The 23943-nt window shown below is 42.1% G+C and overlaps 1 protein-coding gene across 4 annotated transcripts in view; it reads left to right on the top strand.

Annotated features, from left to right (window-relative positions):
- Positions 1-2791: 2791 nt before the first annotated feature.
- The window catches only part of LOC137122978 (ephrin type-A receptor 7-like), a 133938-nt gene continuing 112786 nt past the window's right edge, over positions 2792-23943 (top strand). For 2 of the 4 annotated variants that reach the window (XM_067496276.1, XM_067496284.1), the window contains exon 1: positions 2794-3097. In XM_067496276.1, the coding sequence (XP_067352377.1) occupies positions 3019-3097 (79 nt within the window). In that variant the 5' untranslated portion in view covers positions 2794-3018. Of the gene's footprint in view, positions 3098-23943 lie in introns of all 4 variants that reach the window. The other 2 variants (XM_067496293.1, XM_067496301.1) reach the window with 2 other exon arrangements.

Below are 23943 nucleotides of genomic sequence, written 5' to 3' on the forward strand. Positions count from 1 at the left end.
ATAACACGAACCTATTTATGTGCTTTGATTTTGAGTGAAATGTTTAATGTCGATTTTAAAAGACTGCTTTTGTGTGTAATACGGAAACATGTATGCTCACACACCTCCTCTCCCGTTGTCTCTTTGTTCCCTGCTTGCCCTGCTCTGATGACTTGGGAAATGACCAGGGAACGGAAAAGGTCAAGTGTCTTTTTATCTCCTCACTCGGATGCGGATGTGAGGAGGACCGGATGTTCACAGGGTAATGAACCTGCACTATACCAAGCTTAATACGTGTACATGTATGTGACATGTGTGTGAGGTGCTGGAATTACTTTTTGCTTTAATGCTACCTTCCCTATTCTCAAATCCGGTTGTGATTTACATCTTTCTTCTTTTCTCCTGATTATTGTGATCAATAATGCAAACACATAGCGGAGGGGGTGTATTGTTGTGTACTGCGTGTGGACATATGTTCAGAGTCAAGCGGGAACCAATGGGCTTCAGGCTGAGTGCCACAGACACAGTAGCAGCAACGCCACAAATATCCAAACATTAAAACTCCCTGTGATATAAAACTTTTCAAAGGCAACACAACCTTTTAAAAATGAGGCTGTGAAATTAGACTCACGTGGTAGGATATATGGTGTGATACTGAAGGCGTAGCAGAGACGCATCGCGTGCATACACCAATGAACTGTGAGGGGACAGACAGAGTGAGCGAGTATGTCTGCTGGCCTCTGTCCTTGGTGAGTAATGACCACAGAGGAGGACAGATGATCATGTTCATCAGCTCCCAGAACTGAGGCTACCAGCCCCCCTGCTGGGGAGGATCAGTCAGGCGGATGGCCCATAATCTGTGTGTGTGTGTGTGTGTGTGTGCATGTGTGAGAGAGAGAGAGGGGCCCTGCAGAGAGCAGGAGTACAGAGAGGGGTGGGTGACAACAGTGATAATGAGTCTTCCTGTTGATTATGGATCATGCAGGACAGGGCTTGTACAGTATCTATAATGTTACTGTACATTATGTGTGTGTGTGTGTGTGTGTGTGCATGCTGTCACATAAAGTGTGTGTGATGTTAAAAGTACCTATTACATTTATTACGGAGCTGTTTTATGTCCAGTAGTTGTAGGGCTTGCTTAAGGGGGAAATTAGGTGTGCTGACTAGCCCTTTCATTAGCACGCCATTAAAGTTTGAAAAGGAGCTAAATAGCAGAGGCTGGCAGTACATATCGAAGAGCCGCCAAGTGGAGGCCCAGTATCATTAAAGCAATTCTATGGCCAGTTTATGTTTTTGAGGAAGTTTCCGCTTTAGGCGTTGAAGTCAGCTCGCTGATTAAAAGCTGGAAATAAATGATTCCTGAACCCCCTTTCTTCAGGGTTAATTCAGAAGGTGCAGGTTTCAGCGCAGAGCGAGTGGAAAAACAATTTCGCATAATAAACACGCCGACGAATGTGCTTCAACATTATTTTGGGGACAGAGTTGCACATTGTGACCTGCACAGCCACTTAGCCTGAATAGGTTTTTTTTTTTTTTTGTTTTTTTTTTTTTGGAATAGGAACAACAACAAAGATGAAATTAACTAAAGGTGCTGAACAGTATTTTAATGCTCGCGATGAGTTTGGTCGACGGTGTCAGATTGACGTTCGGGATGAGCGGTGTTTTGATTTCTTTTTGATAAATGGATATGTTAGCTCTTTAAATCTCCAGCAGCCATCTCCTTTCAGCACCCAGAAAAGACTTTGATTGCAAATTCAACCTGTGTTGACATCGCTTCACTTCCCATGTGTGTGACTATGAGATACAGAAAAAAGGGTCTTGTGAGCGTATTCTGTGTTTGTTTCTACTCTGTACCAAACCCTTGAAACAGCATTTTCCATGTTTCGGTTCACCTTGCTTTCCCGCTATCTGAATAAGCAGAAACAATCCTAGCTTGATATTATTTGGTGGAGAGCACAAAGCACTATGAATACATATTCACACTTTAAGTAGCATCAAATCAAGGGTCCCCTGAGAGACGAAGGGTTTTCCATGATGGAAATCATCTCAACTTTGTAGACTGGAAGAAGTGTTAAATGGTAAAAATATCAATTCTAATCAATTATGTTGATTCATTTGTGCTTTGTTGACTGGGAATGGGTTCATGTCAGTTTAAAGGATTTGGCAATGCTGGCATTGATTTCCCCCCCAATTGTGAGATTTTCCGCTTTGTTTTGGTTTTTAATTTGACTTTGAACGCATCCTTATTGTCTTTTCACAGCCCCCGTTTCTGGACGTCATTGTCCTGTCAAATGAATGCTTATGGTTTTGTTCAATAAAAAAAAAAAAAAAATTAAAAAATCCCAGTGACAATTTGTACATCTGTCACCGTTTGTGTTACATCCTCAACGGCAGTTCTCTCGTACTGCGTTTGGAAATCCGGAGCTTTTCATTATGTCCTTTCGTCGCGTTTCGTTTTGTCCTGTGTGTGCTTTTTCCTTCCCACTGATACCTGCAGTCTCTTTTAGGACCCCTCTTGAATCTCGGGCACCACTTTGAAACCGGGGATGCTACGATCATTACATAAGTGCAGGAATATAATCCTCAGTAAACTCTCACTAGCGGAAAAATTAATAAACCCAACGGTTCCTAATTTAACCTTCCGGTTCCACTTGCTATAAAAGGACAGTCTGTAGAAAAGCGCACTGCTGCGAAGTTGAATCTGTTAACTACAGCGGATACACCTGCGGAGATTTCAGGTTGCAGCTGCTTGATAGGCCCTCCTCCCCTCCCCTCCCCTCCCCTCCCCTCCCCTCCCCTCTCCGTACCCTCTCCGTACCCTCAACACCACATCCTACTTCATTGCGCTCGCCGGGCGTCAATCTCCACGACAAAACCCTCCCCCGAGATATCAAATAGACCGCCCGGCTGCCTGGATCCTGCACTGTTTGCTCAGACGGCATCCGCTCCATTCAAACCCACGAGTGCGTCCTTGCTGCGGTGCGTTGCGCGCAGGCTGGAGAGAGATGACAAGAGCCTCGCGGAACTGGCCAAACAAACATGGATCTTCGTAAAACGCTGATTTCGGTGCTTTGGATATTATTGCTGAACCTAGTGGAAGACTTTCACGCCGAGGAAGGTATGTGAAAACGCGCGTTTTTGTTTGGTGCGGTTGTTCCCAAAGTGGTCGCCACAGCGGGCGGCGTTGATCGACGGAAATATGTCCGCGGCGGACCTAGTTTGGAATTTGGAAAAAACACCTGTCCTGTGAATGGAAGCAGAAACGAACGCTAAAATGTTGACAGGAAATTTAGTGTTGTTGGTTCAGAAATATGTAGATACAAACACGTTTGGCTGAATATGGAGAAACGTGTTTCAGATATGACGGATTTACGCATTTGTTCTCAGTAAATTCGAGGGTTTGTCGTTGTTTTTTTGTTTTTTTTTTAGAAACAACTCTAACATTCGAACACGGGCTGCTGCACGTTGAGACTGTCAAATGTTTGGCCACTTGCTGGCAGAAACACTACACTTTATCCCAATAAAACCTGCACGTTCGGTTATTTGCAGCCTGCACTGTGGCATTTCTGCTTATGATGTAAATAACGAACGCGGTTAAAAGGTTCCAATATTTTCTCTATGCTTCCAGTTTGTAATTACATAAACACTTACTTTGCCGTGTGTGTGTGTGTGTGTGTATATATGTGTATATATATATATATATATATATATATATATATATATATATATATATTTTTTTTTTTTTTCTTTTTTTTTTTTTTTTTTTCTTTACAAGTTTACGATTTCTTTACGGAAAAGTTTTCCTTACGCAGCTGTTCTTGTCATATTGTCATAAAGATTTGAATTGGGCTTTTTTCGGCTCTTCTTTGTGCAACTGGTTTCTTTGTCTTTTCATACTCTATTACTCGCTGACGGTGTGGCTCGGACGACTGGATGCATTGTAGGCTGATGTCTTATTACTGTTCCCACAGCATGCTGGTCCCTTTGCCCCCCCCCTTCCCCGTTATGTTTTTCTCCATCAGATTTTTAAACACACTGACAAAAAACAGTGCCACTTTCTCTCTTTCCATCAACATTAAACCAAGAGTCAAGACTGAAATGCCAGGGAACAGTGTACGATTGGTTGAGTGTTGTATCAAGATTTAATGCTGTTGAGGGATTGGGATTCGGGTTGCTGGCTTGTTTAATTGACCCTCTGCATCTGCACTGAAGTGTGTGTGTGTGTGTGTGAGAGAGAGAGTGAGGGAGCTGGGGATGTACTGCCGTGGTCCCACAGTTTACCAGCCGCCTGGCTGATTGCAACATATACTTTCTGGACTCTCAAGTCGTTGTAAACCTATGAAACGTATCGGTTTAAACCATCACACACTCTCTCTCGCTCTCTCTCCCTGTGTGTGTGTGTGTGTGTGTGTGTGTGTGTGTGGTTTGCTCAGGTGAATCCAGGACAGTGATCCTAATCAGTACTGAGATTGTGAAGTGGAAAAGAACATAATGACTTCAGACCCTCAGGCTTTTTCTAAAGAGGGGCTTTATTGGCAACACAGAGAGGATTTTGGATACACACAAGCACTACTCATCGGTTGCATACCTAAACATTAAGTCGTATGTTCCCCGTATTACATTTGGCACATTACAGCCACACATGTTTGGACCCGCACTCATCTCGGGGTCAGATGTTTGCATGCAGCCTTTCTCATGAAACACCCTCCTGGTACCGAAGGACCTTTTTCCGCGAGCGCTTGGCAGATACACTTGACCACGTGAACCCTTGTCGGCCCACATTTGTACTTTATTCTTTTAACGTTTACAGATACACACACACACACACACACACACACACACACACACACACACACACACACACACACACACTTCTTCTTGAGCATTGGATGCAACACGCGCACGTTTGTTGCCAGATTGATTTGGTTCCCTGGAATGCTGGGTAGCCGGATTTGGATGCTAGCTTTTGTTTAATTGATGTTGTGACAGCGATTAATTGCTGTGAAAGCAATGTGCTCCTGAAGGCTGGTATTGGCAGCACTTCTTCTCACTGTTTGTAAGGATTTGTGAGATGGGGAAAACACTGTAGAGAATTCATAATGCAAGGCTTCATTTTTATACTGTTGGTTCTTCCTTCCTTTGTGCTCTACTCTTCTTTCAGCCTCTTTCCTAATGTTTTCACCTTCCCTCCCCTCCTGCAAATGCTTCCCGAGCTAACTTACCAAATGCTGATTTGACCGGGGGCCTTCGTGCAAGCAGAGCCGGGTGTCCAGCACCTCACACACAGTCAATATAGCCACTCCCCCTCCCTTCAGGCCTCTTTTCTCATTCCCCACACCTCAACGCTAACACACCCTGGCATCTCATCGGGATCTCATTTACTTCCCCCCCCCCCCTCTCTCTCTCTCTCTCTCTCTCTCTCTCTCTCTCTCTCTCTCTCTCTCTCTCTCTCCTCTCCCTCTCCCTCTCCCTCTCTCTCTCTCTCTCTCTCTCTCTCTCTCTCTCTCTCTCTCTCTCTCTCTCTCTCTCCCCCTCCCTCCCTCTCCCTCTCTCTCTCTCTCCCTCTGCATCTGCAGCAGGTTGAGAGAGGGTACCAGCCAGGTACATAACAATAGAACCAGAGTGACTGAGAATGACAGACACTCAGAAAGTGCGGCGTAACCTGTGGGATCATCCTGAATGTGGGTGCGTCGCTTTGTTGTTTGCTGCCTCGTCATGTTAGACTGGCTCGAGTGAATTGACGGCATGGTGTTCTTGGCAGACATGCAGCGTATTGTTTACCTCAGGTTTATTACGCCCGTGCTTAAACCTCTCATGTAATATCTAAAATAAAATTTACAGCTGCCCTATTCCACGATGATGGTTGGATGTGATATAAGGCTAGTTTGAGATAAAGTAAACATTTCTTTATTATTGTTAAACGTATTAGTACTATGCTCTGTGATAGATTGGCAACCTGGGCAGGGTGCTCCCCACCTCTCACCTAAACCCAACTGACCCAAACCTTACAATAGGACAGTTTTGAAGCCTAATCCTTTAGTAATCTCATTAGAATACATGAATTCTTAGTAAAACTGTTTTATTTATTTGTTTGCTTTCTTTATAATCCCAATCCATCATGCAGTCCGAGGAATTAGGATTAATTTTGGACAATTCTGCAGGGTGCAGTGTATATCTACCACCAATGTGCAGGGAGTACTTTATGTAGTATAGTCAAAAGAAAACATTGTGGATTGAGTTATTGTATGTATCTAACTTTCATTCTGCGTCAGTTTATCCAATATGTATTTGACAGTTCAACAGAAGATCAGAATTTACCAGTAACCCCCGATTCCTCCTTTGTGTTTCCCTCATTTTCCTTCTGTCTCTGTACAGTTAGAAGTTAGTATCATAAGGCTCTGGCATATGCACAACCCTTTCTAATGCCAGCTGGAACTTTTTCCACTCACTTGCTTTTCCTCAGTTTGCCCTGCCCCGGGGCAATATGCTTCCATTTGTGTCTTCTTTTTTTTTTTTTGCTTATTTTATATAAAAGCACACCACCTCTAAACTCTGCTTTTTGCCAATCTACAGAGCTGTAAATAACGTTTGTTAGTTTTTTGTTGTTGACCGCACTTGTATGTATGTATTCCATATGTACCCCAAAGTGTGTCTAACTGTAATAAAGTGGTAACCAACCAAAGAATATTTTATTTAAAACTCTAAAAACAAGTTGAAAAATGGCCAAAAGTTAATGCTCTTGACTTGCAATATGGGAAGTTTTTACCATTCTTTTTTTTATGTGTTGGTTTGTGCATGTTGTTTTACTGTAACTGCAGTTACAAAACCAGCTATCTTTCGATGCTAAGCCTTGCTTTTATGGTTTCTGTTGACATGAACACAAGTTAATTAATTTTGACTATTCATTATTAAGTTCCACTCATATGTTATATGATTGCTGAGTCTTATAATTAGTACTTAGCAGTGATCTCATTAATATTGGATTTACCAGCAATTGCCAGGCTGGCAGAAGAGTAGCACTTCACCCTCCCAGGCATCAATTGGGACTAATTGTGTGTGATTGATTCAGGCTTATTTCTGCTGCGCTGCCACTGCCGGGCCCAATCACACTGGTTTATCGTTGGCTGGCAAGGGCAGCCTTGGGTCTGTGCATGTTGGATCAGAGGAGTGTGACCTCTGTGAGCAAGAAAGGTCACCGAGATTTGTGAAAATGGCAGGCGTAGCGCTGCGACTCTCTCTTGTTAGGGCCTCAGGGACTGTCATTTTCAGGAGAAATGAGAAGAGGGCGACGAACGGAGGAAGGGTAGTAGCACAGCTGTGCTGAAGTGAATAGAGGGAGGGGGAGAATGTGGAGACCATCCAAAAAAATTATGCATTACAAGGGGAAAAAAAAAAAAAGGAAGAGGTGTGTAAGGTTCATGGCTTAGGAAAGGGGTATGCTGATCGAGGAAGAGTAGATGAGACTGACAGAAAATTGGAGTGGAGTAAAAGCAGGTGGGAGGGAGCAAGTGATGAGGGAATTGTAAGCTGCCACCACTGGTTTGTTCAACAGCTCTGTATGTTACATGTACGGAAACAGAACCAAGGTTCCTATAATAAGTCAAACCAGCAGCTCAGCCACATTCTTATTTACCTCCCACTTCACTGAAACACATTGACTGAGACTGATAGACTCTTGAGGTGTGTGTGTGTGTGTGTGTGTGTGTGCGCATGCCTGTCTATTAGATCCCAACAGAGTTAAGTGATTTTTCTTTGTTCAGTGTAAAGACATTACCACGTGATTTTCTGCTGGATCTGCAAAAAAAAAAGAGCCATTGGAAAAGCAGAGTGTGTTTACACATACAGAGTATGAGAGCTGTATGTGCACGTATCGGAGGAAAGATTGGGGTTTAGCAGGTGTTTCAGCTACATTGAGGAAGGGGCTCTGTCCAGCTACCTGTGATAAAGGAAATAACTGTGGATTTGACTGCATGTATGGATTCTATGTGCAACAGCATCTGTATTTACTCTACACATGCTTGCATGGAGGAAAAAAATCAGCAGGTTTTTTTCCCTGTTGTAGCGAGAACAACAACACACCACAGCTTTGAAAGGTTAGATAATTAGATCTTATATCTTAAAAAAAAACAAAAGTCTGAAAGTTAAGGGATTTGTGCAACAGATAGGTGCAGCTAGATAAAGGAGACCCATTTTTACAAGAACAGTGCTCAAACAGCCAGTCGTTGATTGGATAAGTTCATTCACACAAAAATAAAAACGTTTTTAAACCGAAATGTCACGTATACATTTTAAATATTAAGTTTTACTCCTTTTCATGTAATGGTAAATTGGCTGTTGACTGCTTATGGATGTATTCATGGGCTCATGGAAACAGAAGATCATCTTCTGTTTATTTGATTTTTTTTAGATCTCTCACCTAATGTTCATTCACTAGAAATAGACTGCACACGTGGCCATCTCACAATTTCATATGTGCAGGATTGAAGTCTTAAAGCGAATTTTAAAGCTTAAAATCAGAGCTTTCAGGCTTTTTAAGTAAACATCTCAAGGGTCTGTTCTCTAAAGGTCCTTCAAAGGTTATATGCAAAAAAGAAAAAAGTCTAATAAATAAAACGGGGGGAATTAAATTACATCCACACCAGCAACATCTGAGAACTAAGACACAATTCCCACTGATTTTTGTACAGATTGCCTTGAAACACATTATTCATCTTTGGTGCTTTTGTTGGGATACTAATGGATTAGAAGAGAGTTTTGGCAGGATTTTTAGTCCTGAGGTGCCCAAAGTTGATAAATGTCACTGGTGTGTGTGTGTGTGTGTGTGTGTGTGTGTGTGTTCGTGCGAAACTGTTGCTGTGCTCTTGGCAGAATTTTCAGCCTAGGGTGTTTGCATTGAGAGTAAACACTAACTGCATTAATGCAAGGCTTGATGTGGGTGGGCATGTTGGGAATTAAACTGACAATTTGGTGGAACTCACTCGATCTAACACCCTCGCACTCCCAGCATTTCATTAAATTTCCGTTTTTTTTTTTTTTTTCGTTTTTTTTTTCAATGCCGAAAACAAAATCGCCCACTCATTTGGACTTTAGTACGAGAAACGGATGGATGGGGATGGATTTATTCAGAAAAGCAGGACTTTCAGCTTAAAATACCCAGCTTGCTCCATCTGTAGTCAGATACACAACAGCTACTAGCCAGATACACTAAAATACACCTGAAAACTCCGTCATATCCTCATGGCCCTCTTGGAATAACTTTCTCTTGATTTGGCCACTCTCTTATTGCTTCACACACACCTGATCATAGATCTGTCAGACAAAAGTACTGAATGGCTTGATGGTAGAAGTGCAATTCACTTGTACTTTTGACCAAGTCTGATCCAAATTAACTCGTATCTACTTATGTGGAATCAGGAATCAGGAGGAAAGCTCCTGGGTGGCAAACTAAGTGTAACCTGTGTTTGTAGAGGGAGTTTTTGACCATAGGTTAAATGGAGGGGGTCAAATAACACTGGCAATGCGCACACACACACACTTTGGTACACAGAATTACAAGTGCTTCTTCTAGAGATAACCCCAGCCAGTGTGACTAATCTTGTCTGAGATGTGAAAACTGAACTTTTCCATACATTACCTCTGCACCTTTTTTCTTACTGTATGTAGGTGACTGAATTTTGTAAAATGTTTTGGATATTTAAAAAAAATTGCAAGAAACTTAATAATAATCACTGTGCACACAGAGATGAGTTTATAGACTGAATAAACTGCATGTAAAATTTAGTTTCTATCTAAATACAATATATATTTTTTTTCATTTGGTTATGTTTACTTGAATCTTTGACCTTTATATCCCAAACAGCACAGCTCTTACAGGATGCCGTTTGGATTGGCTGCAGCTGAGGCAAAAATCATTGAGTAGTCCAGATCCAGTTACGCAATGGTAATGTGAGCTGACAAGAGTTGGTTCTCATCTTGTAAAAACATGAACCGCAGTCCTTCCCATGTGTCCCTGTACCAAGCAGATGATGCTCCGTCATACTGCATGCACGACAAGGACAGAAAAATGGAATGCTGCTCCTCATGGACACCAGATCATCAAAGAATAGAATGCATACATATAAACACCACAGTCTGCATCATTGACATAAACAATGGTGTGTGTGTGTGTTGCTGTTGTATATTCGAATTTTGGCCAAACAATCTTTTAACATAGTTGATTTATTCCAAGTTGCCAGCCATGATGGAGAATCCATGATGGTGTGCTGTCGATCACTGATGGCCTTGCTCAGCTGTCACACAGAAAACTACTACAGGAAACTCTCTCTGCAGTCGGTATTTTTCATATTCTTTTTCAGTTTGAGTATTTTACAGTCATAAACTCGCGCTTGATCACAATCGCAGCATTCGTGCAATTCGCACAATTCACTGCCACGAGTTGTATCCGACCCTGATGATTCCCTTTCTTTTCAGTAGCAAGTTAGTCCGTCCAGCACAAATGTTGCTGTGTAGCCATGAAAACGTGGCCCAGCAGCTCTTCGCTTCACGCTGGCCAGTCCGCCGTACTCACCCTGCCAATCTGCAGAAGATCCTGGCAGCTGTAGATGAAGTTTGCCCTCTATCACACATACTCGTGGCATACTTGGTGAACCCACACACCTCTACAGCTGAACTCCACCCCTCCCTCTGTTATAAGCCTCCCTGCTTCATCTTTGCTCCGTGTCAGTGTTCGCCTCACTGGCTCTGGCTGGCTCACTTGCGAACGATGTCTTTTAATTTACGTCTAATTTCTACCTATTGTCCTTTGTCATGTCATGACCTGTTGTGTGTGTGTGTGTGTGTGTGTGTTGGTATAGAGAAGAAAATGTGTCACCACAGTGCGCGTGTGTGTGTGTGTGCAATGTTACATTTGTGCATACAGACTGCAAAGAATGGCTTTTACTATGTAGTCGGACACAGATGCACATGCTTGGCATGACTCAACCACAGAGAGTGAGTACAGGCTGCTCTCTGTCTGTGTGGTGCATTCAGGTGCTGGCATGAAACCTGTGGACATCTGAAAGTCTTGGCTGCAAAGCTGGGGTTTGTTTCACCAAAGCTGTTTCCAAGCACAGCCTACTATAGATGCAGTTCTCCAAAGGTCACAGACAACATTTCAGAAATTATTATGGTGTAGAAATCAGAGATACATTTCCGAGTCCGACAGGGCTAAACCACCCTGATGCCTATATTGCAATTTTGACATTTATTTTTGTTACTAAAAAATATTAATAATTAACAGATTTACAACTCTATGTACAAAAAAAAAACATTACCTTCCAACCCCCCCTCATTTTAAAACAAAATTGAATAATGTTAATCTTTTTTTTTTGCTTGTTTTGTTTTTTTAACAAATTTACAAAAACAATTCTTTCACGGCAAAGTAAATCATCACCTGTGCATCACATGTTAGAAGTCAAACAGTTTGTTAAATGAAGATCACCCGAGTGCACTGTTCATGTGTTTCGACATTTGTGTCTTCGAGGTCAAGTTACTGTTGAATCAGTATCACAAATAAAACAAACTTAACAAAGACATATTAACTCTCCAAAAGAGGGAGTGAAAATATTAATAAAGAACATAAGTCATGACATTGAGAGAACATTTTCTAGTCATTGCATATCTTATGGAGTATAGATAAATCCACCATTAAGTAATAAGTAATAGAGCTCATTAGTAAATCAGGCCGTCTTTACAAACGGAGTGTGCAGGAAGGATACTAGTGAGGGAGGCCACCAAGACACCTACAACTCCTCTGAACGAGTTACTAGCTTGCGGCTGAGATGGACGTGACGTTCCAAACCAACAGTCATTCAGTTTTTGAAGACGCCCTGCTTTAGCTGATTTTAAACTGTGGCATGTTTCTTCTTTTTCTTGTAGCCATCCCATGAACTCGGCTTTTTAATAACCTTATGCAGATTTGCTCCGACTATTCTTTTGTCTTCCTGGTGTAGGTTTTGCTCAGGACACTGATGGACCAGTCAGTGGACCTTCCAGATATATTTTAACACATTCACTGAACTCAGGCGACACAATGCAATATTTATTTTATTTTTTTTCATTTTAATACATTACTTTTTACAGAGCTCTTTTCACTTTGACCTGAAATATTCTCTTAAATTTGTCAAAAAATTCAAATCATTCAATCATGATTCAATGTTTAAAAAAATATAAATAATTAAACGGTGAAAACTTCCAAAGTGGGTTATTATTTTTGAAAGCCACTGTATATTGTCAACTGGGTAAATTACTTAAATCAAGGCTGTGCCATTGTGTATCCAGTTTTGTGTATAGTCATTAAATTCTCTCCATTAAAAAGAAAAAAAAAGTCATATTGTGATATTGACATAAAGCTGTGTCACCATGCGGTTGCAGACGTGCCACACCGTACTCACACCTTGAAAGAAGACAAGGTTATTTTGAGAAGAAGTAATTTTCTGTCACTTGGAAATGGTTTGGCAACAAAGCAGATGTGAATCCAACACCTATGATCCAGGATATGTCAGAAACTGGAACCAACAAACACATCAAAATTTTTTTCCACCATTTGAAATGGAAACACTACCAATATAGAGATAATGTTGCAGCTGCAACAACAGTAACAAACTCATTTGATTTAGAAACGGGAGACGCCGATCGCTCAGAAGCTGCAGAGCCTTGACAAGTTTGCACGTTCAAAGCTTTGAACCTGAAGACAAACAGCGAAACGTTCTACAGATACAGACTCAGAGATAAATATGGACAAAAGGAAAGAAGATGAAAAGAGAGGGAAGAAAACAGTTACAATAAAAGTTTAACTAAGAAAAGTTGTTACATTTAAAGAGAAGTTGATATAAAGGTAGAGCTCACCACAAACTGTTTTTTACCATTTAAATGCTAACAATTTAAAAAGCTGGGGGGGGGGATAATTTTATTTTGAAAGTGTACCCACAGTAGTTACACTGTAGGCTATAATTCTAAAAAACGTAACGAGACTTTTATTTTAAGTGTGTTTCCTGTAGGTCAGGAGTTTGGGCTACCGTTAGAACCTGGCCAAACCTTTTTTGGTCTTTTCTGCTGCCCATTTGCAGTTTGAGAAAATCGTAGCTTTACCCTGTATATTAATCTAAATCTCACAATTGTAGCTTTAGCTACTACTTTAGACCATAATCAACCTACTTACGGTTCCTGTGACGGCCACGTGTCCATTGAAACCTTTTTTACCGAAAGGTCAGACTGCTTGTGACGTGCACACCTATAATCAAATGTGCACAGTAATAAGTCATACATGTACATCAGGTGGACAGATGCACACAGTTGTACGGCCTCCTTCCCAGCGGTTTTGTGTCATCTTTGTCTTTTGCTTGTGATTCCTGCTTCCATCTCTGCTGTGCGGTGGTAATGACCGTCATAGTGGAAATGTGTCCGGCTGGGTCTTGTAAACCATTACCCCTGTGCCTAGGAAACCCCATTAATCTTTCTGAGAGGCATTTGACCTTTCAAACTCATTAACCACAGCCGGTGTGCAGACAGACGTGAATGCATACACAAACCGCGGATGCACACTTTCTCTCACAGACAAACAAACATCATATGCACACACGTGGGGGGTGCTTGACACACACACACACACACACACACACACACACACACACACACACACACACACACACACACACACACACACACACACACACACACAGGTGAGGTGTGAATGCACCGTGTGTTCAACTGCCAATATTGCCTTTACCAACTTGCCATCTCAGCCACTCTGTCTTTATCTTTCTTGTCTCTGGTCTCCTCTCGTCTTCACCCCCTTCCTTTCTCACAGTGTGGGTTTGGTCAGTGACCTGGAAAATTGCCCGACCTTTTAATATGCAGCTTCCCTGGTGATGAATAAATACATAAATCGCCTGGCTCCGGCTCAGTCACTTTTATGACACCCCTCCCTCTACCCTCGGTTTTCTGTCCTGTACACCTCATCGCACCCAGTCATCTGCACCCTCTCCACACAGACACAGTAGTGGAAAGCAGGGTGTCTTTAAAGTGATAGCCCCCTGCAAAGAAGACTGTCCATAATGAAAGGGTGTTAGTGACTGGACTGAGGGTGATAGTGTTAGCAGCTTAGATGCCAAAGGATGTAATGGGGTGAGTGGGCGAGGCAGGTTAACACGCCAGCATATGACCTGCTTTTCTCAGTTTATCAGACGGCGAGGGCAGGAGTGGGAGAACACTTTGCAGGTGGCAGTGGATGCAATGTGACGAGGGGCAGAGAAGGTTAACACGGCACCATGGGACCTGATTTGCTTGGCTTATCAAGAAGGGAAAGCAGAAAAGGCTGTAACAGGCCAAAGGGAATGGTGGTAATGGATTAAATATATTGTGCTCATTTTAATGTGGGTCCAAATGAGGGAGGGGCAGAGGAAATCACGCATTGAGAGAGAAAATCAAGTGGGCAGTGCAGTATCGCACTGTGCTGGCCTGAAATTGTAGCACCAACGTGACCTGCCCTGATTTATTCAGGTATTTTTCATCCCTAACCAGGCCAAATGCCCAAAGCACATTTTAATGCCAAAACATCTCTTAGGTCAGGCTGCAGACCTCCATAAAAGTACAAAGATGCCCAGAAGAGAAATACCAGGACTGGATCAGAATAGTTGGAAGAGCAGGCAAAGTGTGCCTACAGTTACAGCAAGTGTATCCTCTTGAAAAGGTTACCTGTGGAGTTTTCTCATCCACAAGTAAAAGTGAAATTATGTTCACACTAGTCCGCATGCAAGAAGCACTAATATTAACACATTTGTTCTCACATGCAACGTACAAGCAATTTTTTTTCATCTTTCAAAGTTTCTCTTGGGTATAAATGATGGACTGACTTTCTTTGTGACTGTACCGGAAATGACAACTTATAATAGGTCTGTACATCGGAGTTTGGTGAGGCCCATTTTATATAACAGAGCATTTAGAGCATTTCTCTCATGAAATATTGGAAAGTCCATATACAACATAGCATGTTTGTGCATGCACTGGGATTCTCTTGTAAAACACACGCATGCATCCATAGTGCTGCTGATTGTTGACAAATCCGCTTACTTTGATTGGACATAGTCGTTGGCTACAAGTAAGACTCTGACCTTTTATTTTAAGCTACGTGTTCGAAGCCAAAAACAAAACGCACCACAGCAAATACATGTTAAATATGTCTGATTGGGACAATGTTGTCAGACTTGAGCAACAACCTCTTGACCTTGTCTGCTTTGATTTGACAACAGTCAAGCTTACTTAGTCTGTGTTGACTAATGTGTGCTACTTGTTTTTATTTTTGCCATGCTGTTTATGCATGTTGCACACTAAATGCATTTCTGAACATGAATGTGTGTATGTGTGTGCGTCTATGTGTGCCTCGTGATTGCAATCAGAGTGTCATCAGTGCAGGATGGTTGGGTTGAGTGTGATCCTGTTGTTTCTCAGCTTCCTCTGTGTTATGAATGTTGCCTTCCTGTTTGCAAGTCAATTAGCCTGCCAGCCAATCAGCCTGCCAGCCAGCCAATCATTTAGTCAGTTAACCAGCTTGCTGGACAGCCAGCCATTTAGTCAGGTAATCTGGCAACCAAGCAACTGCTAAGACGCTAAGCCAGGAAGCCATTTAGTGAGGCAGCCAGCAGTCAATCAAAAAAAACTATTCAACTAATAATCAAGTTACCTGAGAGCCTATTGCCATTGTATCTTTTGGTCTGTCAGCAAGCCAGCCAATCAAATGGCATGATATTTGATTAATCAGTCATTTCGCAGAGCAGCCAAACAGTCAACAAAACGGTGTGAGCACTAAAGGCATTTCTTCCTGCGCTGTCTACAGTAGGTTAATAAGGTGAGATGTCACTGAACCCTGATTCCTACACGATGCACAGTTATACCCACAGCTTTAATCATTCACAGTGGTGGAGCATTGGCGGAAAATATTGTTCCTTATGCAGTATAGATTCAGTAAAGCAAGTGAATCTTTCTTTCTTGTTTTGCACCACAGGTGCCAGAACTAGAGCTACAGTAAGACAACAGAAGCTTTATTTGCAAAAAAGAATAAAAATAAATATATGCAAATCAAGTTGTAGTGCCAGCAGCCATCAAAAGAGAACTGCACAGGCAAAAACAAAAAGGCGGAAATAAATCTTCACCAACTGTTGTACTTACAAATTGTGCGCCTCAGCTGGGAGAGTAATACACATTCTGGCACGCTAAGGCACCCTCTATAACAGGGGCATTCTCTGATCTCATTTGATTGCAGGATGGAAAACCCTTTGCTCTGCACGCCTAACTTGGCGGCCATGATGCCGATAAGCAAAATAAAACCTCCGTATGTTTTGAGGGCAACATACCCAAGGAATTTTCAGTCAGAGGAAACTTCCCTTGTGTGAATGTTGAATTTAAGTAAATCGGTGCGTTGGGTGAACTTTGCTTTTGATGACCACTATTAAACGCACATTAAAGGAAAAGAAGTGCACTGACATTAAATCAACTTAAAAACTGAGGTGAAGTGATGTGTATACACAGGTATACACCACCCTTTAGGGGGTTATGGGGGGGATTTATTGAATACCAAATTGCGTACAGCTGTGCATCAGGGCAGCGAATCCATGACGTTAACTGAGAACAGGAGTTTTCTTTTGTTCTCTCTTTATTCTCCGGGACAGTGCCTCCCGACAGACGGCATGCTGTTAATACCCTGTTACATCTGCAAGTGCGGGAACAAGTGCTGCCCGAAGGACAAACTCGGGGAACAAATGACTCTTCAGCTCATGTCCCATTAGCTGCAAGCTTGGCGGCTCACACAACAACAAATATGAGGCAAAGCCAGTAAAAACTGGTCAACAATGACAGTCAGCAGCTTGAAGGAGACAAATCTTCTGATGGAAACGATGAGTCAAGCGTAACATTAGATAATGCTACATTTTGGCCCCGTGGGCTGCGTAGTAACTGTACTCAACTACAAGGAAAAGTTGTACATTGTAACTTTTAGTATAATAAAGTAGTATAAACTAAGTGTCCCCTGTGACTTCTACAATCTAATATTTATCTCCCATGTAATAGAAGCCTGAAAGCTTGTATTATTGTTATTACACTTTCCAATGCTCATTTATTAACACAACACACCTATTGTTTTGGAATTATGATTGGCACTAATGAGAGGAAAAACATTGTTAGAGAAAAGCTTTTTCGTATTTTATATCTATTACATGATTTTTAGCATCTCCTTTTGGTCCAGCTTATAGCTAAATGCTAGCTATTCCTAATACAGCACTGGTGTGTGTGTGTGTGTGTGTGTGTGTGTGTGTGTCCGTGCACATCTGTCTGTCTCTGTATGATTTTTTATTTTTATTTTATTTTTTTTAGCCAGAATTTGTTTATGTGCTGTAATTGGTTTGCCCTCACATTTAATACATTTGCAGTGTGTCTGAGCTCTCGTTCCGTGGGTGTGTGTGTGTGTTGGCTACACCTTCCACGGATGAAATGATTTTAATGGGGTCACCAGGGGTTTTTATGAGGGTAATAGTTATGAAGGCATTTTCTCACGTTTTCTGTTGTGTGCTCGCGTGGCGTTCGAGTGCTCCCTATCCAGCACATTTTTGCTCTTGAATTTTGTGGTTTTTGAATTAATTGATTGTACTTTTGTGCACGTGGTTTTTCTGTTTTCCTATTCTTTCAATGGGGATTTTATATGTATGCAATATTTATTGTCTATGCAAACACGTTCTATTTGCGTGTGGTCAGACGGTCCAGCTGGCATGGAACTAAGGTGACTGCAATTCTCTCCAGGGAAGATGGGAAGGGATGCTTTTGTGCAGGAAGTGGCAGATAAAGTACCTTCCTTCCTTTGGTTTTCCCTTAACTGCTCTTTCCATCGGTCTTTCTCTCCCTCTTTCTCTCATTCTCTTACTCCATCTAACTCGCTCACACAATTGAACTTGGCAGTGTTTCAGGGATTGAGTGGCTTGAGTTAATGGCGAATTACCTGCCTCTCTGAAGTCGTGTGTGTTTTGAAGTGGGGTAAAGTAATGGACTTTGCTGGAAGGTCATATGAAGGAGCTCTAAACTCAATCACTAAACGCCACTAAAGTACTCTGTAAAGCCTGTTCTTTTGCAAGGGTTGTGCAGATGTATATGTGAATGTAAATTGGTTATCAGTTTGTGGAATGTAATTGTTGTCCATGCTGAAGCATGTGTCTCAAGCACACAGATTGTGGCATTGCTATTCTACTTACTGTACTGAAGCCAGAAGCGACTGTGGGCTTTCCAGCCCCCTCAAACCTCCGCATATTAGGTTTTGTTTGTTTATATGGTGCAGTTGATGTGTGTGCTCAGTGTCCTTGTAGGACACACATGGGGAATGTCGATAATGACGCAGAGTGGCAGGACCACTCAGACGTCTGACTCAGACTGCAACACACAAGACTGAAGTTAATTAACAAACTAACCACCATTTATCGAGCCGAGATGACTAAGAGCACTTTTCTTCCAGCATCAGTCTCGAGAGGACTTGCGGGGAGAAATGGTTTCTTGAACAGGCAAAATCTGGAAAGTGCAGCCCAGATAGACGACAGCGGATGCTGCCGTGCGCTCGGCGTTGTCACATCCAAGACTTGGGGCAATCTAGTTTGGGTTCGTCCGACTGCCTTTGTCCAAGTTGCCTCCGGATTCTGACTTCATGTTGTACCAAATCCAGTTCTTCAACAGCGTTTGGACATAGACTTGTAGCAGTGGCCACAGTGCCACTGACATCCATCCATGTAAACAAGAAGTGCTCTGGTTTCTGCTTCTTTGTCCCATTTTGGTGTTTTGCATGTAGTTGCCATACGGTGCCAACGTAGCAGAATCATTTAAAAAAAGGGTAAATATCCACTCTAATCGTAGACTTCCCCTCCTTTGTAGTCTACTGTCCCCTTTTTTCATTGCTATTTTCTGTCCTCCTCTTTTTCTCTAAGCCTGCTCCGGGACTGGAAAGTAGCCAGGGGCTCAGGAAATGCCCCAGAACAGAGTTAATATTGCATATATTAGCATGTCCTTGTAAACTGAAACGAGACTTAATTTTTTTTTTCTTTCTCCTTCCCGCACTTTGAGACTGTGTGTGTGTGTGTGTGTGGAAGTGTGTTTACAGCAGCTCAAAACAGATCACCAATCCTCACTCACAGTACACATGTGACATGTCTGCAGATGTGCACCTGCCACCTCCACTGCGCTTCTCTTTTGCATTTCTCTCACTCCTCCTGCATACGTGCACACACAGGCACACGCACCCAGCGTGAGGGCACAGGGGAGGCTTGCTTTCAGCCGGCCACCCCCTGAGAATGGTGGCTGATGAAAAATACAGCTCAGTCAGTCAGAGTGGCTTAAAGGAAAGGCTGTTTGCTTTACTTCCTCCTTTTCCCTCCTTGTGGATCTACCTGCCTGCCATTTTGAGTTTCTGATTGTCACCTTCAGTCTGCTCCTTTTCTTCTTATTTTGCATTTCCATTCTTATTTGCCGCATCCAAGTCTCCACTCTCTTTGACGCCTTCTGCCTCTCCGCTCCTTTGGCTAGAACACGTTGCCGTATCGAACTGACACGGGCGGAAATAGTTTGTGATTCTGCGACAAATCAGAGTATCCGTTGGTCACTGGGCAGTGCTTTGCGGTCAACATTTGCCCTCCTCCTGGCTTTGAGCTATAAACCTTCTGCTCAGTGAGACCTTGTGATCATTGCAGTTAAAACTAATTGAATTAACAATTTAACAGTTGGCATATGCACCTTTTTGTAACAGTAAAAAGTGGCTAATAATGCTTACAAATTCACATCTTTAATGAACTTTCATATAATTTGCAGAAATTGCGTTCTTTATCCCCTTGGGGTGGGCTACTCTGTCCCAACTTGTAAAGTAAAACCCCTCTAATCAGCCTTTTCTTTTTTTTAAATGCACTTCTAATGTTGTTTTGAAGATGCTTCTGTATTCCCTCACACTGTTCATTAAGTTGAAGCCTGTTGAAGGTCTCTTGAAATTGCAGGCGAACAAGGGCAGAAGGAAAGACGGCGAGGATGACGATTGAAATGCAGCTCGGAGAGGACGATATTGAATCTAATCTGTTTATACAACCTCACCTCCAGTCTCCCTCCTGTCTCCTCTCATTTCAAACTTGACAAACAAACAAATATACACACTTGTGTGCATTAACGCACGCAAAGGCACACACCCATGCACAGCCCTACACGTTATGAACGAAACCGAGGTCCTTCACTTATCACACAGGTGAAATCTGGAAAAATGGAAGTGTTGCATTTGCATTTTAATTTGCCCTCAATCAGGCATTGTGTTTGTTGCGCCGGTAAAATTGCCTAGTGTTTGCTCTTCGTCTTTATTTATAGGGGGCTTCGTGAGAGACAGGCTTTAAATTCAAATCTGCCTGCTATCACTGTGTGTGGAGATGAGTCTCCCTCTTTTTTTATTTTTATTTTTTTCTTTTGCTCCCTTTCCTCTGTCACTCAGTCTCTGAGTCTCCATTTCTATATCTTCCTTTGGCTTTTCATCATTATACAGTATCTCAGTTCTTTATTAATTCTCCTTACTTCATTGCTATACATCTGCAATTGCACATATACATCTTTTTTTCCCTTTTCCATCAATTGTGCCACCTTTCTCCCCATATTACTCTCTCCCATATCTCATTGTCAGTCCATTGAATGCACAGATTTCATTAGCAGTGCCATGTGCCGTGCTGCTTAGCTCTGAAGGAGTGCGGCAGTTGCGGAATCATAACCCCACTCTGCCCTCATCACCTCAACCCAGTGTCATCGGATCTTCCCAATCCTCTCACCAATGTTTCACTATCGATATATTCTACCCTCCTTCCATCCTGTCTCAGAAGCTAGTTGACAGATGAAGGACTTTCATTTATTAATTATGTGAAGTCGGCCAACGATTTTTAATTAACTTCCCATAAATCCCGAGTAAATTTAAGTCTTGTTATCAAAACATATAAACGAGAGTTGTCCAACTGTTTAATCCGTTTGTTGTGGTTTGGTCATTTAAAGAAAACCTTCACTGTGGAAACATGCTGGTGGTCCTTAACACATGTTAAATTAGGTCATGGTTAGGTCAAGATGATGGTGGTGCTTTAGTTTACAGAAGGGTTGTTTAAACTTAAACTAAGAGTAGTTTAAGTTTAACAACTAATGCTATTTTACTGTGTGTTCAATAACAGTGGAAGTAGGGACTGCAAGAAGCTGGTAGGGCTGTACAGTAAATGCTTTTTACATGAAAGTGAAGTAAATGTTGTCATTCTTTGTCCCCGCAGGTGATTTTAAAGCAGGCTACAGAAAATGCACATAAATATGTAATCAGATTGTTTACTGCGTTTTCATCTGCACGCTGCATTTGTCAGAACAGAAGAGATGCACATTTTCTAAAGACACAGTCCTTTTTTTCTTGAACTCCATACGTGAATATCTGACTGCACCGCAGATTTTCTCCCCATATTCATACTCCTTAAAGACGTCCGTTTAAGATGCGGAAAGCACCTCTTGATCAAAGGCTTTAGTCAATCCATCATCTATGATTTGCACAATGTTACAAAATGCCTGATGGCTTTCGCGTTGTAAAATGAGATGTACATGTATTTGATCAAATCCCCCCACTAGTCACTGTAGGTGGGCTGATGGGGTAATGCAATGCTTGGCCTTGTCAATGTGTAACCCCTCACTTGATAGGCAGCCATCCTCTGGGACGTGACCTTTGAGCTCTGTGCTTGGTGTTGCAATTGTTCGATACAAGATGTCAAAGGGGCTTTAGAGGTCGCGACAGATGACCTTTCCTCTTCAACAATGGAGGAAGAGAAAGTCATGCAATCATGCAAAAAAAAAAGCATGTGGCTGTGTATGATGGTTTGCTGTATGGTGTGGAAATGTGCTGAAAGGCCCATTTGAACTGTTTGCTTCTCTCTATTGGTGAGCTGATTAAGAATCTTCACCAGTTTAAGAAACTGTCAGTGGTATAGGGTGAGGAAATGTATTTGTGTGTGTGTGTATATATGACGTCTGCTACAAAGATGACATTTAAGTCTTTGTTTCCTGCTGGATACCCAATAATGGTGTAGGCTACCCAGTCATAGGAAAAACAAAATCCCAACTTTGATGTCTTTTCATTTGGAACAGCTCGAGTTATTTTAACAGGCCGATGTCTCTGCCCTATTAGTCAGGGCTAATTATGGAACTGCTGTTTTTTGAGTTGTCATGTTGATGAACTATAATTACCTAAGGCCCCATCTGCAGATTTTATCGCTCAACATGTTTCTCTCGCTCTTGGTCACTGCGTGTCTGTTCTGAGGATCCAATATCGGCTCCATTACACACATCCATGCCTGTGTAAATGAACAAATGCATACTGATGCACACTCAGAAAGACCACGCAGCTGTCATCTGAGTTACATGTGCAAGCGGGCTCGTCACAAGTTTCGAGTGACTTGGCGAAGTGGATGTGAACGATGACTGTGCATGAGTTAGTGCAGCAAAGATGACATGGAAAATGGGAATGTGTGTGTGTGAGGCATTTGCATGTTTTGTGATTCATGTATTGTATGAATAGAAGTACTTTAAACTAGGGATGATCAAGAAACTTGGCTGTCTCAGATGACTCTTGCATCCTTAAATGGAATGTTCAATTCAGTAATCAACAGATTAAGCAGGCCGCCCCCCCCAACACAAACGCCCATTAATGTCATACACTGACACGGTTTGTTGTCGCACACAAATGAAATACCTCCTCTCACAGCAAAGTCGAAACCCCTACTCTGACAGACGACGAACTGATAATTTAAAACGGCAAGCTGAGAAGAGACATCCTTATTTCCTGTTGTGTTGTCTCACCACCACGTCGATCCAGAGAATCCAGTGGCTGCCTCAGGCATTAGCACCCAGGGAAGTGTAGTAGCAACGGCAGTGGCAGCCCTGTGGTTAACAGCTAGAGGAAAACAAGTAATTAGCCCTGATAATTAAATCCTCCAGTCAGCCAGACAGCTCGTGCTGCAGAACCAGACCCGCTTTTCTGTCCATTTACGCAAACGGCAAAATTGGTTTGTATAAATATGAGGAATTAGCAGATTAATTCTGTCCCATTATCTGGTCAGCGATAAGCAAATAAACAACTAGCTGTGGAGAATTAAAATAGGCTTGTGGCTGGTGGGAGGGTGAGGAAGACTGGGTGGGGTGTAGCCAACAGCCAGTGGTACAAATGAGGGGCAGAAGCTGAATGTGGCCTCTGACGGGACTAGAAAGGAATTTGTCTATTTGTATATTTGTGACTTAACTGTTTATCTGTGCCTGTGTGTGTGTGTGTGTGTGTGTGTGTGTGTGTTTACACATTTAAATGTGCACTTGTCTGTTTTTGCATTCTGTCCCACTGGGCTCTTGTTTACCCGTGGGGGAAGTCATCAGTAAGGGAAGTGCTCTTTGTTTCTCATTAGAGCAGCTCTTTGATTTCATTAATTACTGACCTGCTACTGCTGCTGTGGTTTGGCACAATCTGGCATTCAAACCACTCACAGCTTACTGATGCTGCTCCGCTCCACTCCACATTATTTATTTATCGTCTTGTCTCAATAATTACAACCCTGTTTCCCCCAAATGTTCTTTCTATGCGACTAAACTGAAAGTGCACGTACATTTTGTAAGGAACCTACAGTATGTGTGAGCAGATTTCTCTTTACTAAATACAGATAGAGATGAAGTTATAATATTTAATTGGCCGACTGCTAGCACTCATGCTACTTCATCAAAAGTTGGTTTATTTATTGGTTTATCTAATTTATCAAGGGGGATTATTTTACTGTAACTTTTTCAACTTTGGAACATAGAACAGGTCCAGCGTTTTAGTAAAACGCCCGGTTTGTCTGGCTACAGCATTATTAAGCATAGTTTAAATCACGGTTT

Source organism: Channa argus, chromosome 1 (assembly GCF_033026475.1).
Source record: "Channa argus isolate prfri chromosome 1, Channa argus male v1.0, whole genome shotgun sequence".
NCBI classification, from domain to species: Eukaryota; Metazoa; Chordata; class Actinopteri; order Anabantiformes; family Channidae; genus Channa; species Channa argus.